Below are 17,229 nucleotides of genomic sequence, written 5' to 3' on the forward strand. Positions count from 1 at the left end.
CGGCTGTCAAAGATAAGATAAAATAGTTCTCGAGTAATTGGTGGACTGCTTAATGCAAGAACCAACTTAAGGTTGTGACAATCGGCAGTTTTCGTTCCTTTACGTATTCTCCATATGTCATTTCTGCATTCTCCGCTTTTTATATAAAATGAGTTTCAGTTATGGCGGAAGGATACCAAAATCGAATACGGAGAACACGTTATTGCACGGAAATTGCCAATTTTCATTACAGGTCCATTACTTATTCAGATATGATAAGATACGCTATATCTATCACAATCGTTTGCACGACGTCAGTATAAATAATCTTCAATTATTCCTATTAGCGTACAAAAACAACACAAAGAGCTTGAAGGTTGATAGGAAAAGGCCGCGACTTAACAAGTTTAGATTTATGGAAATTAATATAAAAAGAAGAAATATCATTAGCCTTATTGCTTGGCGACTTATAGAAAATGTCAAAAAGTAGAAACTTCTGGTATAACTGATAGTGAAGATACTTGCAAAATGTAGACATTTCTTCGTTTATAGTTAATGGATAAGTGTTGCGAATTGTTAATCGCTATCCCGTGATATTGTTGGAATTACAAGCAACTAGATGTGATTATGCAACTGTCTGTGTGTTTGCCTCTTAATGTCATTTACTTTTCTACATATTTGCTGATTGTTCAGGCACGTATGATTATATATGGGTAGGGTGTTTCTTAATCTACGTTTTTGCTATTCTATTCTATCTGCTATTATATTGCTTGAATGCGCTCTATGCTTCCGAAGAGTCTTTTTACAGATCTTATTAACTATCACAACAGTAGTCTTTAAGAGACGCGTGCCGGCTGAAAAAAGTCTCCACGTACTTTTGCTCAGTGGCTGGTACTTTCTGATAATTGAGATTATTCATTTTCTCTAAAATAGAAATCCGCCTAAGCCGGTGCTAGGAAGCGGGAGGGCTGTTGCACATTTCATTACCTCTCCCGTACAGATTCAGTCAAATCGAGTCTGCTATTATGTTGCTTGGTTGCCTTTTTATCTTTCCAAAAGATCTCTTTGCAGATTTTATTGTTTGTGTCTAACATCTCCGTATTGAGTGGTGTACTTTCTTGTGGATTCTTTTACTGTGGCTTTTCATGTTTGACTTTGTCCTTTTTTTTTATATAAATAACTTATACTCTCGAATTACATTTGTGGATAAAAAGTGTATGACAAAATGAATTTTAGACTGTTTTGATTTATGGTTATTATTGTTGTTGTTGCTGTTGTTGTTGTATTTAAGGTATTTTCTAGGTATAAATGATATATCTGACCCAACATTATGCCGCCGTCACGGAATTTCTAGCAGGAATAGATTATTATTGAAACTGTAATAATTTTTGTTTCAAAAATGATCACTATATCTGTAAGAGTGTCAAAACCCATTTATATCTCACACACTGTTCATATTGATATCATTTAGAAATTGTCTTATCTGATTTTATTTTCTAACTCCAAAAAGTGCTTATAATGTCACAATCGACTGTAGAGGTTCATTGAAAATACACAGTATCTGTTAATTATGCTTTGATCTTTGAAGCGACCCGACCGCAATATTTTCCCACTAAATTTCTTTCTCTTGCGGGCCTAATTTGCGATGCATGACTGGCTGTTTGTGGTGCTCTATACTGCTGGGAAATCTGGTCTTACCATTTATGTTTTCATTTTACGCGGGTCGTGAATCCAGTCCTCTAAACTGTCTTTTCCGACGGCAGTTCCATTCCAAACTTTTACAGATTTGCCTTCAAAATATTGCCGCAAATGAAGGAAATATCAATTACAAAACCATGATATCGCAACATATCTTTATAGAAAATAATAACATCTAAAGGTGTTCGGAATGAAAATGAACGGCATCTGTGAGTCCGTCAGATGAAAGCTGTCTTCACGCGCTTTTCTGCACGGAAAAGATAATTTTTCAGATTTTTATAGAAAGTTCCGCAAAAGAGATATTTTAATGAATTTATCTGATACCAACCTAACATGTATAAAAGCTTTCCTGACCACTATTTATTAATAACAGTGACTATATAAAACTACATTTTAAGCTGATACAGTTTAAGATGAATGTCTGGTACCTGGGTAGCCATAGAGGTCAGAGCAGATCTTACAGGGTAACCAGATAGTCTTCTAACTTAGAATATAACACCGTTTTGGCCATATTTGGTTAGGGTTAGGGGCTTCAAGCAGAAAGCATGCCAAAACGGTGTAATATTCTAAGTTCGAAGACTACAACGAATTTTAGCAGTAAGATCTGCTCTGACCACTATGGCTACCCCAGGTTAGTACCAGACATTCATCTTAAACTGTATCAGCTTAAAGAGTAGCCAGAACATATAAAAGTTCCAGACTGGAACGTATAGCCGTACTAATATAATTATGTACGTTTAGGTATTTCCTTCAGTTCGAAACCAAGATCGGGCACATTGAGTAAATTTCAGGCAAGGTTAAATACATTTGAGGATACAAAAATTAAAAGGTAAGCGTAAAGTTTCTGAAGCACAGAGCACAGAAACACCGCCGGAGCCATAGATCGCGAAGCAGGCCCGCCACAAATAGACACTGTAAAGGAGACACTATCATACGTTACGTTCAAGTCTCAGCGTGCGTTATACCTACACTTACCATAAATATAGCTGTTTTGGTGTATAGAAATCAATATTATGCCTTCCAAGCTTAGAAGGTATAGTGGCGAACGGGGAGAGGGTGTGAGGTACTGGTCCCGGCTAAGCAGGCTTGACACGAACCGGCTAGGATGGCACCATTGTATCGTCGGACTAAATAAAGTACCTGTAGTCATTTTGTCCTTGTCATAAAACTTCCTTGTAATATTACCGAAATTTGACGTATGACCGTTGACGTATCTTTTTAAGTTTGTCCCTTGACGCTAACCGGTGAGTAACGAGAAGCTTCGTTAAAGTAAAACTAACGAATACGTAGATGTGTTGGTTACGACATCTTGGGTTAAAATTCTTACCGAATGTGTTGTATAGATGTTATGCTTGATGATAATTGTGTTTTATAAACAAATACGATAGATCTGCTTAAGGGAAATGCGACAGAATATATCAATACTAATTACTTAAGTGTCTATACCCGCTATATATGATATGATATGACAATCTGACATTGCCAAATTTGGCACAAAGCGAACATAAAGAGAAGCTAATAGAAGCATACAAATAGGTGTATTGAAGCATCCAACTGCTATTCGCTGGTATGAAATGTTATATAATTTTGCATAGGAAAAACGATCAGCGTCAGCACAAAGATAATTTGACCGTGATTTTTATGTGTTTTTGGGCTTAAATTACTGAGAACAGTTATGCGCGGTGCTATTTTATAATCTTCTATGTGCCAAATGATAACACTGAAACTGAAATTCAATTCAACATCTTTCTGCAAAGATGACATAAAGTGAAGCCGATTGAGATAAAAGAATTTGCTCACATGAACACACACTTCAAATTATTCAATATTTTCTTTACTAATCTCAATTAATCATCCAGCACAAAACGGGCAATACACTTACTGTTTTGGTACTGCGCTTTTAGGTAGTCAATATGTAACCACACAAACACAAACTAAAACCTGCATGCATGAAAAACAACACAAAAACATATGAAAATTTACTTGATTATAAATTTGATAAGCCATGATGCAATTGTCGTAATCAGAATGCATATCCCATTCACACAATACACAGTCATACTTAGAGAAAACGTAATTAGTAATTAAAATGGCATTATGTGCATCTTACCGCATATAGTGTGTTTTGGTAAATGTTTTATAAAAAATATTTTTGGTTGGTGTGCATTTAAATTTGTTAAATTAACGATAATGTCGCATAATTATTTGAAGTTGGTGCTTTAGATTTAAAGAAATCGGACTAATAAAATAATAGTTCTTTTCTTCAATCTTCTAAGAAGTGTTTCTCCTTACCTATAGGTTGATGTTTCTGAAGTTGAAGGGAGGCAAATCCTATGTACAGTTTAACTTTTATTAAAAGAGACTGCCCCAGTCAAAATAAGAAAAGTCGTATTTGGATTTGTTTTCGTACAAGTAACAGGAAGTATTTTGTACATTGGATTAAAAGCTGTAATTTCCTCCACCTTTTTTACACATACATCTATTTCAGCTGGATTTGTACTTTAAAATGCGCATAATTCCTCTTTAAGTAAAACTGTGTTTGTAGTAATTGATTTTAAATCAAGTGCAAGAAAGGACTGTTTGATAAATATGTTACCTAATAAAATATATACTCAAACGCAAAAGAAAGTGTGCACTCAGGTTTTCTTCAACTGAAGTAGATTATGTTGTTTGAAGTAGATTATTTTGTCTAAAAGTATGTCATGTTTGGTGCCAAAATTTAGTGCAGGTTATGGCCAATTTGATGTGTTTCGATTATTTTCAAAATTTTGACATTTATGGGGGTATGGAGACGCTTAGGCCTAACATAACAGTAGAATGACGTCGCGAGGAATTTTATTCCATTCATGAGTAGCGGTTATCATCCGAGGTCTGCTGGGTCTATGGCGTACAGCAACTCGGCCAGTTTGCTGAAAATGCTGGTGCAAAGAATTATGACATTACTTTGGCACCCAAACGTTCTGCTGACGTAAATAACGTTGTCACCCCGTTGAAGCATTGTTAATGCTTCAATTCGCTGAGTTTCACTAAGTCATGGCATTTTATTACAGCACAGATTTGAAATCTAATGTGCTTTTCCTTTCACAAAATGTATAAGAAAACTGACAAACACGTTTTTGTAGACATGTACATTTCCTATGGGCAGCACGTGCAAATCGTACAAAATTCCACTATCGCTAGTTATCTTGACTCCACCCAGTTTTTATCGTAAAATTGAAGGAAGGTCAATAGTACATGCTTCGAGCAAAGTATGTTGCAAATTGTAGACGGATACTTATTTTAGAACTGAGAATATTCAAATTTAAAAAGTGCACACTTTCTTTTGCGTTTGAGTATATATAAAAAATAGTTATTGTTGAAGAATATAATTTAGAATATAGTACTACTGTTTGCAGATCAAATTGCCCTTTCGTCTTTTCTTAAATCGATAAACTTGTACCTTTACAGCGATGCTGGAGCTATTTTTGGATCTCGTCTATACAGGTAACTCCGCCTTTCCGATACGAGTAAAAATTACTGAATGAACTTGTTTACATAGGCTGCCTGACCGAGAAGGTGTTTAACTGGATTGTAACAGATGTACTAGAACTAATCTTCATTTAAAATTTAAATGAATCTTGCCACAATGCAAACTACATTTAGGTAGCGTGGATAAGAAAAAAAGACACCCTCTTGTACATTACAGGCCTTTTTCTGCCTAAATTTTAGTACCTTTTGCTGCATACTTTTAAATAATGTACCTCGTGTTTAGTTTTTTAACAATAATTATAAAACGTGACTGACTCGAGTTGTTGGATTCGCTCATCGTTGATTGAAGGGCATAAATTCGATTCCCGGAACCGACCATGCTTCCTTAATTGAAAAAAAGTCGGCAATTTCTTACGGAATATGTGAGTCTTAGTCTAACTAATTTGACGCGATCCTAGGAAACAGTTACGAGTAGTTTTCTCCACTCGAAAGAAATTGTCGTCGCCAGATTTGGGTTTAAATGCTGATATTGTTGCGAATATAAGATAAATTCAAATAAAACTTACATTAATCAAAAGGTAGTCCAAATAATTTTACTCAAGAGTTGAGTTTCAGATTGTATTGAATATCGTTATATTTTTTGACTGGTTGATATCCCCTTTAGGTAGACAACGTAATATATCAAAATGTAAAATCGGTCTACTCGAGGTCTCATTATTTAGACTAATCAAAAGTGGGATTCAATTCCTCATTAATTTATGTAAAAGTTAACATAATTCCCCTTAACACGATTAACGTTACATATAATGTGCAAGCGATAAAACCAATAACTTTACATGACGGTGTACTGTTATTCATCCTCAATTATTTTGGTCCTTTTAGAGTGACCGTCACAAATACATGTATACAACAAACTAAACGTCGAATATTTTGACTTACGTGTGTCTATAACTGGTTCTTTCCATGAACGAAGACAAGGCTTATCAACTGCCTGTATGTAAATAACTGAAATAGTATTTAAACGACTTCAAATAAATAGGCCTAGTAGATAAATTCATACAAGTAGAAGCTAAACCCCACCAAAAAATAAAATAAAAAAGTAAATCTATAATCATGGAGCTGGATTTGCGATAGTTAAGCTACGGAAGACTCTGCAGAAGTTTGAATATCAAATAAATCAGTTTTATGGATATGACAATTAGATCTACAAGTGTTGCGTAACTGGAAGGTTCAATGATATTTTTCTATAAAACCTTATAGGCCTATACCTTGCGTGGATGGAAATTTCGTCGATAATAATTGTCATAACAAACAAAAAACGCTGTTTTCATTTGAACGTAGTTGAAATATTCAACATTCTACTTTTAAAACATATCTATTTATCACCTTATTGCACTTTACAATGTATGCAAGTATAGAGTCAGCGCGCGCGCTTTGTGTGACGTAAAGATAAAGAAAAAAAAGTTTTACGACAAGGTGAATGAATAATTTCTTGCGGATGAGGCGGGGTTAACCTGTCAGGATTACTCCAAAAATAGCTTCAGCTTCACAGTTTTTGTGACGTAAATGTACAACTCTATCGATCTGAAAAATGTTGAAGGGGCAATTTGATCTGCAAACAGTAGTATATATTTATACACAGTAACATACTTTCTAATATCTGGCAGCTGAATATTATTTAACATAAGTGCAGCATCTACTATTTCATACCTGTGCAATTGAGCGAAGCATACAAATATTAATTAAAGTCCAAGTTTGTATTTAAATCAATCATTTTGTTTATCTCATTCAATGTGAACAAAGTGTGTCTGAAAAGGCTGCAATTCTGAAAACAGAAATATAATAATGTATTTATGTATGGTGTCCCTAATTCCAATGTATCTCTGTTTATAATCACTGTGATAACAGAATTTATTTTCTAATTTCTGTGATAAAACAACAACAATTTGACTTCTCAGAATGCTGAAACTTTTTTTTTATATGTTTTCGTGTACATTGATTTAAACTACATTAGTCTTAAGGTAGTTTTACACGTTTGATAACCCGGAAGTGATGGCGTAACGTCATTTATCCGGAAAACGTAGAATAAAGTCTGGGTTCAGCGTACGGAAATTAAAATCATTTTATGAATTAATCGAAACTTGTGAGTAAATTTATTACAATGGCACTGTTCCTATATTTCTTAAGTCAAAATATGATATTAAAACATATGACACGTCAAACAATTCAAAATAATGTCTTGAAATTAGCGTGAAATATCCGGTCCACTTTAATCATGGTCAAATATCTCAAAAATAAGCACACGGACCTATATATTTATTTCACCAATTTATAGGTCATGTGTTTATTTATCATTGTGAGAAGTTTCATTAAAATCTACATTGTAGAAAAAAATTTATTTGCGAAAATGTTATGAAAGTTATGATTTTCCCATAGATTCCCATTATGAAATATTGCGTGAGGTTCAAATTTTTCAATTCAGTCTAGCAAAAAATCAAGCACACGACTCTATCATTTTTTTTTTGCTGATTTTTCTAAAATTTCGATCCAAAAGTGCAGAACTACCTTAAGGCAAGACGTGAATGCAAAAACTCAAATACTTATTATCTTGACAGCTACATAAATTCTACAACATTTTACAATTCTCTTGCTACCTCTTCAACCATATCATTAATCAACAAAGGCAGACCGGTGTAAATGACAAGCACTGACAAAAGTACAATCAGAGCCATGAAATTGATCACAATATTTGGCGGGATCTTAAATTTGTATCTTTTACAACACTTTATAGAAAATCCCCAGGTATCCGCTGATAGGTCTTGATCTACAGTAGCTGTTTTAGGAGAATAGGTGATGTCTGTAAGCTCTAGAGTAGCTCCACGCGGAGATTCATTCTTAGATTCATGAATTCGCGTTGCCATTAGTGACGGGTTTCGAATCAAAGTATATGCAAGCCACCATCTCCTCCTTGCTCTGCTGTTTCCTAAAAATAACAATTCCGCGAGAATACGAGATGTAAGTATTTTCAACTTGAAAACGTTATCCGAATTAGCTGTTCGCTGTAAGTAGAATTATAAATAAAATATATTGTACGGTTAGTATAATATCAGTGGAATTCAACAATAACATTGAATGAAGAAATTATCTGATTTAAAAACATTTATTATTCATATTATCATATGTTTTGTCGTGTGGGATCCTGAAGTTCATTCGATGCTTTTCTTATAATAGGGTTCCGCCAAACCAAGGCTAGCTGGTGTAGGGGATGTTGCATTTTGCGTTTACTCCAACGAAAATCTTAATCAGCTCCATAGAGCCTCCGTGGCTAAGTGATTAAGGTCGCCGATTTGGAATCACTTGCCCCTCACCGAGGTCGGTTCGAGCCTCACCAAGGGCGTTTGTTTTTTTGAGGAAGCCATCCAGCTGGCTTACGGAAGGTTGGTGGTTTGACCAATGTGCCCGCCCGTGATGAAAGAATGCACGGAGGTGTCTTAATTCACCATCAAAGATGGAAAATCGCCATAGACATAATTTATTTCGGTGCGACGTTAAACCCAACAAAAACAAACAGACAGGTCGGCCGTTGTTTTGCTCAGTTGCGTTTTGTATCTAAAAGATGTTATACCAATATCGTGCTACGAACAGCAAGTTCTTTCTTTCTGTCTTTCAGGATTCTGTTACTAACGCCGTAAACGTAAAATTCAGTTTCTTGATTGAAAACTTTTACTTTCAATACTTACCCGTTTCTATAGGAATATGTGCAGAAAAGCTCAAATTTCCATATTCAGCATTTTCTACTGCGGACCGTAACGGTTTTCTGTCCCGTCTGTCTTCCACATCAGATTTCACCAGAAAACAGAAGACGCGCATGATGGGGTGATTGTGAGATACGTCTACCATTATCATGCCGACGTAATTAACATAACCTAAAAATAAATTCACTGTTTTAAATAGAAACAAGTGATCAAACATTTGAAAATTATTGTAAATGTATATAACAAGAATTTCTAAAACAAAGTGGTATACTGAGTTCCAGGACGTGTTTGTTTTATAACTGCAAAAGTAAATACAATGCACTGCGTTAGTTACGCAGTAGTCAACTGCCTGAGAAACAGAATTATTATGTTTTTCATTATATTAAAGCTAATATCTGTTTTAAAATCTTGATATATATTATGTAAATCTGGCATTTTGTAGACCTGGCATTATGACCTGGTATTATGTAAAACTGGCACCTTTTTCATCAACGTTTAAAGTCTGAAAACTATACTTTAAAATGCTCAGTTTTCATTTTCTCTCGCACTGTCAAATATGCATAGATGACAAGGAAACTTGGCGGCATCTACTGATGGCTGAGCAACATTTAAGTATAGTATAAATATGCTATAGACAAAGTTATGGCAAATATTTAAGTTGTCGTTTCACATTTTAAGTGTTGATGACTACGGAGACATTTTAAAGTCAATATAGACGACTGAGTCACAGTCATATGAAAAACTTCTGATAATTGAAATACGATATCGTTACCAAATAATGTTTGAATATGTTTAAAAATCGAATTATTCTAAATCTTTTACAATAGAAATACACTAACATTTATCCATTGCTTCATAACCTCGCATTAGCAAACTTCTGTCCATCCGTGGAATCAAAAACACACCAAGAAAGGCACCGACCAAAATTCGTTTAAGGAAAGCAAACAACCCAATACTGGCATTGAGAAAAATCATGAAGAAACTAAAGACGTCGTAAGCATTCCTGAAAATACAATATAGTTGTCAGAAAGAAAAAAACTTAACACTTTGTGAACATTCCTGAAAGTACAATATAGTTGTCAGAAGAAACTTAACAGTTCGTATGTATTCCTTCCTGAAAATGCAATATAATTATCTGAAGAAACTAAACACTTCGTAAGCATTCCTGAAAATACAACATAATTGTCTGTAGAAACTAAACATTTCATAAGCATTTCTAAAAATGCAATACAAGTAAGTATTTCTAAATATACAATATACTTTTCTAGCGAAACTAAACATTTCGTAAGCATATCTGAAAATACTATATAAATGTCTGAAGAAACTAAACAAGTACAAATACAATATAATTCGCTTAATAAACTAAAAACTTGCACAGACATTCCTGCAAATACAATATCATTGTCTGAAAATGCTAAATATATCATGAGCATTCTTTAAATACAAATAGAATTATTTGAAGATGCTAAACTCGTCGCAGGAATTCCTGAAATACAATATAACTGTAACAGATCGTAAGTATTTCTGAAAATAAAAATATTCTTGCCTGAAGAGCTTAACACCTCGTACGCAATCCTGAAAAAGGAGTATAATTGTCTGAATTGCTCAAAACGTTGGTAATTCAGAAAACAAAATTATAGCTATCTGAAGAGATCAACTCGTCGGAAGCACTTCTTATAGATAGGGATATAATTGTCTGAAGAGCTTAATACTTCGTAAGCACTTCAGACTATACAAATTAAATTGTCTGAAGAAGGTGGACATATTTGACTTACAGCTAACATGTTACATGTTATTTAAAGCTTGCACTGGTCCTCTTGTTTTAGTTATAAGCTTAACTATTACATGTTATCTAAATATTGCAGCTAGCATACATTCCGCTTGTTTTAAGTAATGGGTGAAATATAATCTGTTGTCTAAACAATTGGGAATATATGACTTACAGCTAACATATAACATGTTATGTAAAGCTTACAGTATACGCATATTCATGATATTATGTATAGTAAAGATTGAACATTTATGCATCTTGATAGTAAGTAACAACTAATCATTACCTATTATCAACAGCCAAAGGCCTGTACTTGTCTTCAACATCAAGTTTCGGTTGAATGAAAAATCGACCAATTAAGAAAACTTGCAGTTTGAAAATGAAGATCATACAAGCGGGATAACTGAAAACAAAGAAATGTATATGAAAAATAAAATTCGTTCAAAATACAAGCTGTAACTTGCTCAAGAAATACTCACAGATCATATAACACATATCATTTTACTTGGCGTATGCGTGCAGGGTCTTTCTTCACTTAAAGACATTATATATATATATATATATATATATATATATAGAATATGAGAAAAAATATATGTTCAAACAGTGTCAAAAGTTTAATTATAAACCCGAGCGCTTTCGGCTTTTTAAAAAAGCCTTTTTCAAGGGTAGCATAAATCAAAACAACACAGCAACGGCGTAAATACCGCCTGTATAGTTCGATATATAAATGCTCAATGAACATATCGATCAACAGAATTAAATCACTTCAGGCAATCGGACATAGTTTTTAATTAACATCGACCACAACATAGATTTTCTTTTTCCGCTACCTTCTCTGTTGAAAACGGCGTTAAACACAAAACCAATGAACGAAATCCTCAGGAAAAATACAGGGAACCAATCAAAAACGCTCTATTTTTATAAAACCACTATTTTTATTTATCACTCATTCTGTTGATCGATATGTTCATTGAGCATTTATATATCGAACTATACAGGCGGTATTTACGCCGTTGCTGTGTTGTTTTGATTTATGCTACCCTTGAAAAAGGCTTTTTTAAAAAACCGAAAGCGCTCGGGTTTATAATTAAACTTTTGACACTGTTTGAACATATATTTTTTCTCATACTCTATAATTTTATCTTTATGTTCTTGTATCCTTCCGGGATCCAGTGTGTTTGAAAGGCATTTCGTTGATGTTTTTTCTTTAATATCTCACTTATATATATATATATATATATATATATATATATATATATATATATATATATATACCTTTACCAGCTGACCAATATATATGCCCGTCCGCTTAGCTCAGTAGGTAAGAGCATTGGTCTACGGATCTCGGGGTCGCGAGTTCGATCCTCGGGCGGGGCATATGTTCTCCGTGACTATTTGATAATCGACATTGTGTCTGAAATCATTAGTCCTCCACCTCTGATTCATGTGGGGAAGTTGGCAGTTACTTGCGGAGAACAGGTTTGTACTGGTACAGAATCCAGGAACACTGGTTAGGTTAACTGCCCGCCGTTACATGACTGAAATACTGTTGAAAAACGGCGTTAAACCCAAAACAAACAAAACAAACAAACAATGACCAATATGTTTTAATAATCAGAAAACAATATATTAAATATGCTATTACAAAGAGTCTTTTAGATTACATTGTATATACATATGAACTCTTCTCCTTACTCTTTCCTTTTTGGTTTAACGGTATAAATATATCAATGTCTATCAAATAGCTAATAAAATGATAGTTTAATATACATGAGCCACTGGAACTGTTTCCACATGTCGTCAAGTTTCTCTCTCTGACCAAGGAGTTTGATAATCATCATCATTAACGCTAATGGTACATATACCAGTAGGAAGCAAAACACTGTACCTGTAATATCATAGATATACCGCTATAATCATCATCATTAACGCTAATGGTCATACACAAGAAGAAATCAAAAGGCAAAGTACTGTATCTGTACCTGTGATGTTATAAATATACCAGTATAATCATCATCATTAACGCTAATGGTACATCGCCAGTAGGAAACAAAATGCTGTTCCTCCAATATTATAGATGTGCCAGTATGATAATTTTCATCATTCACGCTTATGATTTTGCACATTTTTGTGTGTCTTTTCATGTCTTTCCACGTCTTAGCAGTGTTTAACATGACCGGTTGAGAAGATAGATATAAACACGTGTATCATTTATAACTGATATGGTTGAACACATGATTATATAGTTCCTAATTTGATCTGTCAGTAAATAAAATGTTAGCATTTTTGGACTGGTAACTGTTTACTCCTATTGAATGATAAATGTGTTTATATCGCAGCGCTTAATTGGCATGTTTTCTTATCTTATATTATTATTATTATTATTATTATACCAGATTTATATAGCGCCCTTTTCATGATCAATTTCACGTTCAAAGGTGCTTTACATAGTTCAAATGCAGCCACACAGGGCGCATAATTCATCCTCTACTAGTACAGACACAGAGCGATCTGACCAGAGGGACAGAGTAGGACAAAGCCCCCACGACAGAGAGATCAGAAATCAGATACAGGCTTGTCCGGCTAACTTAGCCTAGCTCGTTGCGAATAGACAGCCTGGTTCTTTAACGTGTCCAGTATATAGCACTGATACACGCAAGGATTGCCTGGGTTCCTGACCAGTACACCTCTAGTTGGGTGGGAAACACTTAAAAGCGTTTCTGAAAATTCTCGAGTAGCTGCCGGGGATCGAACCCCGACCTCAGGATTGGAAGGCCAGTGTGCAAACCACTGAGCTATCCGTCCAATCTTATATCATGTGACGCCGATGAATAGTCAGTACTGATCTTCATATAACACTTCGACCTTCGTAAATATTTGTTAGTTTGCCTGGTCATTATCGTACAAGTTATCTTTAGATGGGTTTTTGTGAACACATGTGTACCTGTGCCTCAAAGATATGTGTACTGATGCCTCGATTTAACCCTAGTGTATACCTTAAATTTTCAAAACAATCTGTAAAAAGATCCATTGGAAACAAGGAATGCAACCAAGAAGAATAATAGCTGACTCGGTTTAATTGAGTTTGTTCATGAGAGGTAATGAAATGTTCAACTACTCTCACGCCCCATAGCACCGACTTAAGCGTAAGTCTATCACACATATGTTGAATGAACTCCATGATCCCAAAGGACCAGAAACTATAACAACACTGAATCCAAGTACGGGGAGACATTTTACAGCCGCCACACGGCACTTAAAGATTGCTGTTATTATAGTTAATAAAATCTGTGAAAAGATCGTTTAGAAGAAAAGAATGCAACAAAGAAGAATAATGGCAGATTCGGTTTGACTGAGCCTGTTCATGAGAGGTAATGAAATGTGAAACACATCTCACGCCCCCTAGCACCGGCAACTTGTGCTCAACAGGGATTTTTTTTTATTTATCTCAGGCAAACAATGTCATAAAGAATAAATGTGAAGTTTGCTGACTACAAACGTGTTTAGCATCTCCAGTTCTCTTCAGCCAAGGCTACTGACCATATGAAGACAATATCTGTATCTCCATCCTGTGTTTACCCCTGTCATTTCAGATGTTAGGACAGCTTTTGTATATTTTGTGACCTTAAAATTATCTTTACGTGTCGTGTTCATACGTAATTTTAATATTCTGTTAATTTACTTTGCTTCGCAGTGTTGATGTGATGTGGGTGTGACTAGGATTGCGGTCTGAAGTTTAGGATGTAATGTGTAACTCATATTAGAGTATGTAGCTCAGGATGTGACTTGTGGCCGGTTCGCGGTGTGTAGTCAGGATGTGACTTGTGGTCCGGTTCGCGGTGTGTGCCTCTGAATGTGATGTAAGGTTTGATTCGCTTTTGTAGCTCAGGACGTGACGTGTAGCTTGGTTGGCGCTGGGTATCTCAGCATGTGACATGTGGCTCGGTTTGCGGTTTGTAGTGCAGCATGTGATGTGTGACTCGGTTGGCGGTATGTATCTCAGGATGAGATGTGTGTGGCACAGGATGAAACGTGTTGCTCAGATAGTAATGTGTTGCTCAGGATGTGATATGCCTCGGTCTGCAGTGTGTAGCTCAGGATGTGATATTTGGCTCATTTTGCAGTGTATAGCACAGCATGTGATATATTCCTCAGTTCGCGGTGTGTAGCTGAGGATTAGATATTTGGCTCGGTTTGCGGTGTGTAGCTCAGGGTGTGACGAATGGTCTGGTTTGTGGTGTGTGTGACGTGTGGCTCGGTTGGCGTTTTGTAGCTTAGGATGTGATATGTAGCTCGGTTGGCAGTATATAACTCAGGATGTGTAGTGTTCCGCGGTTTATGGTTTGTAGCTCAGGATGTGACGTGTTGCACGGTTTACGATGTGGAGGATGTGACTTGTGGCTTTGTTGGCAGTATGTAACTCGTGATGTGACAATTTACAGTGTGTAGCTAAGGATGTTATTTGCTGCGCGGTTTAATATGTGTAGCTAAGAATGTGAAGTGTTGCGCGGTTACCAGTGCGTAGCTCAGGATGTGACGTGTGGCGCAGTTTATGGTGAGAAACTCAGGATGTCACGTGTTGCGCGCGTGTAACTCAGGATATGACTTCCTGTGCGGTTTATAGTGTTTAGCTAAGGATATGACGTTTTCCGCTTTTACGAAAAGTATCCGAAAAACTTTCGTAACTTATTTATTTATTATTAGAATGAAAATTCTAAAAGTGATACTTTGATATATTTTGTACATAATCAAAATGACAAAATGATACAAATTGCACTCTTGCAAAATCCAAAGTCATTATGGTAACGTTGCGTAACGTTGGGCGGGGCAAACTACCCATGACGGGAATATGGCATTTAAAAAGCCTTTCTGACACCTCTAAATTTTACATCTTTTCGAAATATTTGCCTTTGCATGATACACAATTCTGCCATGTCAAAGAATGACTTGAAATGCTCCTTTGAAATTTTACGGAGTGCTTCCCGGACAACGGTGGGCAAGTCATCAACATCATTAAACCTACTGTCGCGCAACTCTGATATCAAGGTCGGAAAGAGCCAGAAATCGCACGGTGCTAGATCCGGCGAATATGCAGGATGCTTCACTGTTTGTTTCAATTCCCAACTCTCCCAGTGTTGCTTTGGCGACCACAGAGGAATGGGACGTTGCATTGTCGTGATGTAATAGGAATTTGCCAACAAGTTCCTGTCTTTTCTTCTTAACCGCTCGTACCAGATTACGTTTGATAACCTGAAATTGAGATAAAATTATCGTACCAAATGCTTTTATCATAGCATCAAATATTTAGTACAGCAATAAAATACATTTTCATATATACATGTATCAACATTCAAGTTCTACAATTACCTTCGACTAATAATTTGCTGTGACCGTCTGCCCAGCTGGTACCGCATGACACAGAACAACGCCTCTCAAATCAAAGAAGAGGATGAACATTAGCTTCCTTGTTTAGCGGTTCACTAAGGCCTTTACTGGTGATGGTAAATCTGGATGTTTCCACATGCATGAGTCTTTTTTATTTTCTGGGTCATACACACTAATCCATGTTTCATCTGCAGTATATATTGAGTTTGTGAAACGGTAGCCATGGTTACGATGCTGGCTAGAATATGACTTGGCGTCTTCTATTCTCTGATTATTCTGTTCAAGTGTTAGAATTCGAGGAATCCATTGAGCGCATATCTTACACATACCGAGTGTACTGGCTGTTATAGGGACGTACAAATCATCTAAACACCAGTAGAGTTTAACCATTTAATTACACATCAATTGGTAAGAAGCTGAAATATACAGAAAGAAAGAAAATATTTAGTATATGCGTTATGAAAAACAAATGTGAGTATGCAACTAATTTATATAGAACGAAAACACATTGGTTCGAAAAGGTAAGAGGACGAATGTCGACCCAAAAATAAATTCGACAAGGGATTCTTTAATATTGGTCGAAATTTTATACAGTAAAGTACGGGAAATTAATATCTAGTAATAAAAGAATAATAGAAAGTCAGAAACCTACACCGTGGGGGGGCTACAAGACCGAAACAAGTTGAACATTTGAATTAGCGCCAGGAAAATCGTCCAGCGAGTAAGTACAATGAGCAAATAAAATAACCCAAAGTTCCGAAACAAAGGTAAAGCCGGTAGGCAGAGTTTAAACAAAGTTACTTCCCTGTGTACACACGAAACTAAAAGGAGCCATTTACAGCACACTCCCCGTCTGATATGGTAACATATCACTACATATTCTAAAACAATTGGAACGAATAATCTGAACAATATTGAAGAAACATTAGCCAAAGTCAAAATTCCAGAACGTAGCAACATGTTAAGGAATAATTAAAGTTCGACAAAAATGTTCAAATTTAGTAATATCCGAAAAAGACAAAATCTCAAGTACACCCACATATCTGTGTTATACAACATTACGTAAGGCAAAGACATAGTAAAGCCTTATACTTCACTGAAATGACTAACAATACGTAACAAATTCCAAGGTTAAGTCTGTATAAAATATATCAATACAAATCTAATGAG

At 35.5% G+C, this 17,229-nt stretch overlaps 1 protein-coding gene across 2 annotated transcripts in view; it reads right to left on the minus strand.

The window, feature by feature from the left end:
* Positions 1 to 3,643: 3,643 nt before the first annotated feature.
* Positions 3,644 to 17,229, minus strand: part of LOC123523770 (stimulated by retinoic acid gene 6 protein-like) — a 59,092-nt gene continuing 45,506 nt past the window's right edge. For both annotated transcript variants that reach the window (XM_045301417.2, XM_045301418.2), the window contains exons 14-18: positions 12,445 to 12,562; positions 10,958 to 11,074; positions 9,740 to 9,903; positions 8,886 to 9,071; positions 3,644 to 8,128 (exon numbers count right to left, since the gene is read on the minus strand). In XM_045301417.2, coding sequence (XP_045157352.2) covers positions 7,782 to 8,128; positions 8,886 to 9,071; positions 9,740 to 9,903; positions 10,958 to 11,074; positions 12,445 to 12,562 — 932 coding nt within the window. In that variant the 3' untranslated portion in view covers positions 3,644 to 7,781. The remainder of the gene's footprint in view (positions 8,129 to 8,885; positions 9,072 to 9,739; positions 9,904 to 10,957; positions 11,075 to 12,444; positions 12,563 to 17,229) is intronic.

Source organism: Mercenaria mercenaria, chromosome 3 (assembly GCF_021730395.1).
Source record: "Mercenaria mercenaria strain notata chromosome 3, MADL_Memer_1, whole genome shotgun sequence".
Lineage (NCBI taxonomy): Eukaryota > Metazoa > Mollusca > Bivalvia > Venerida > Veneridae > Mercenaria > Mercenaria mercenaria.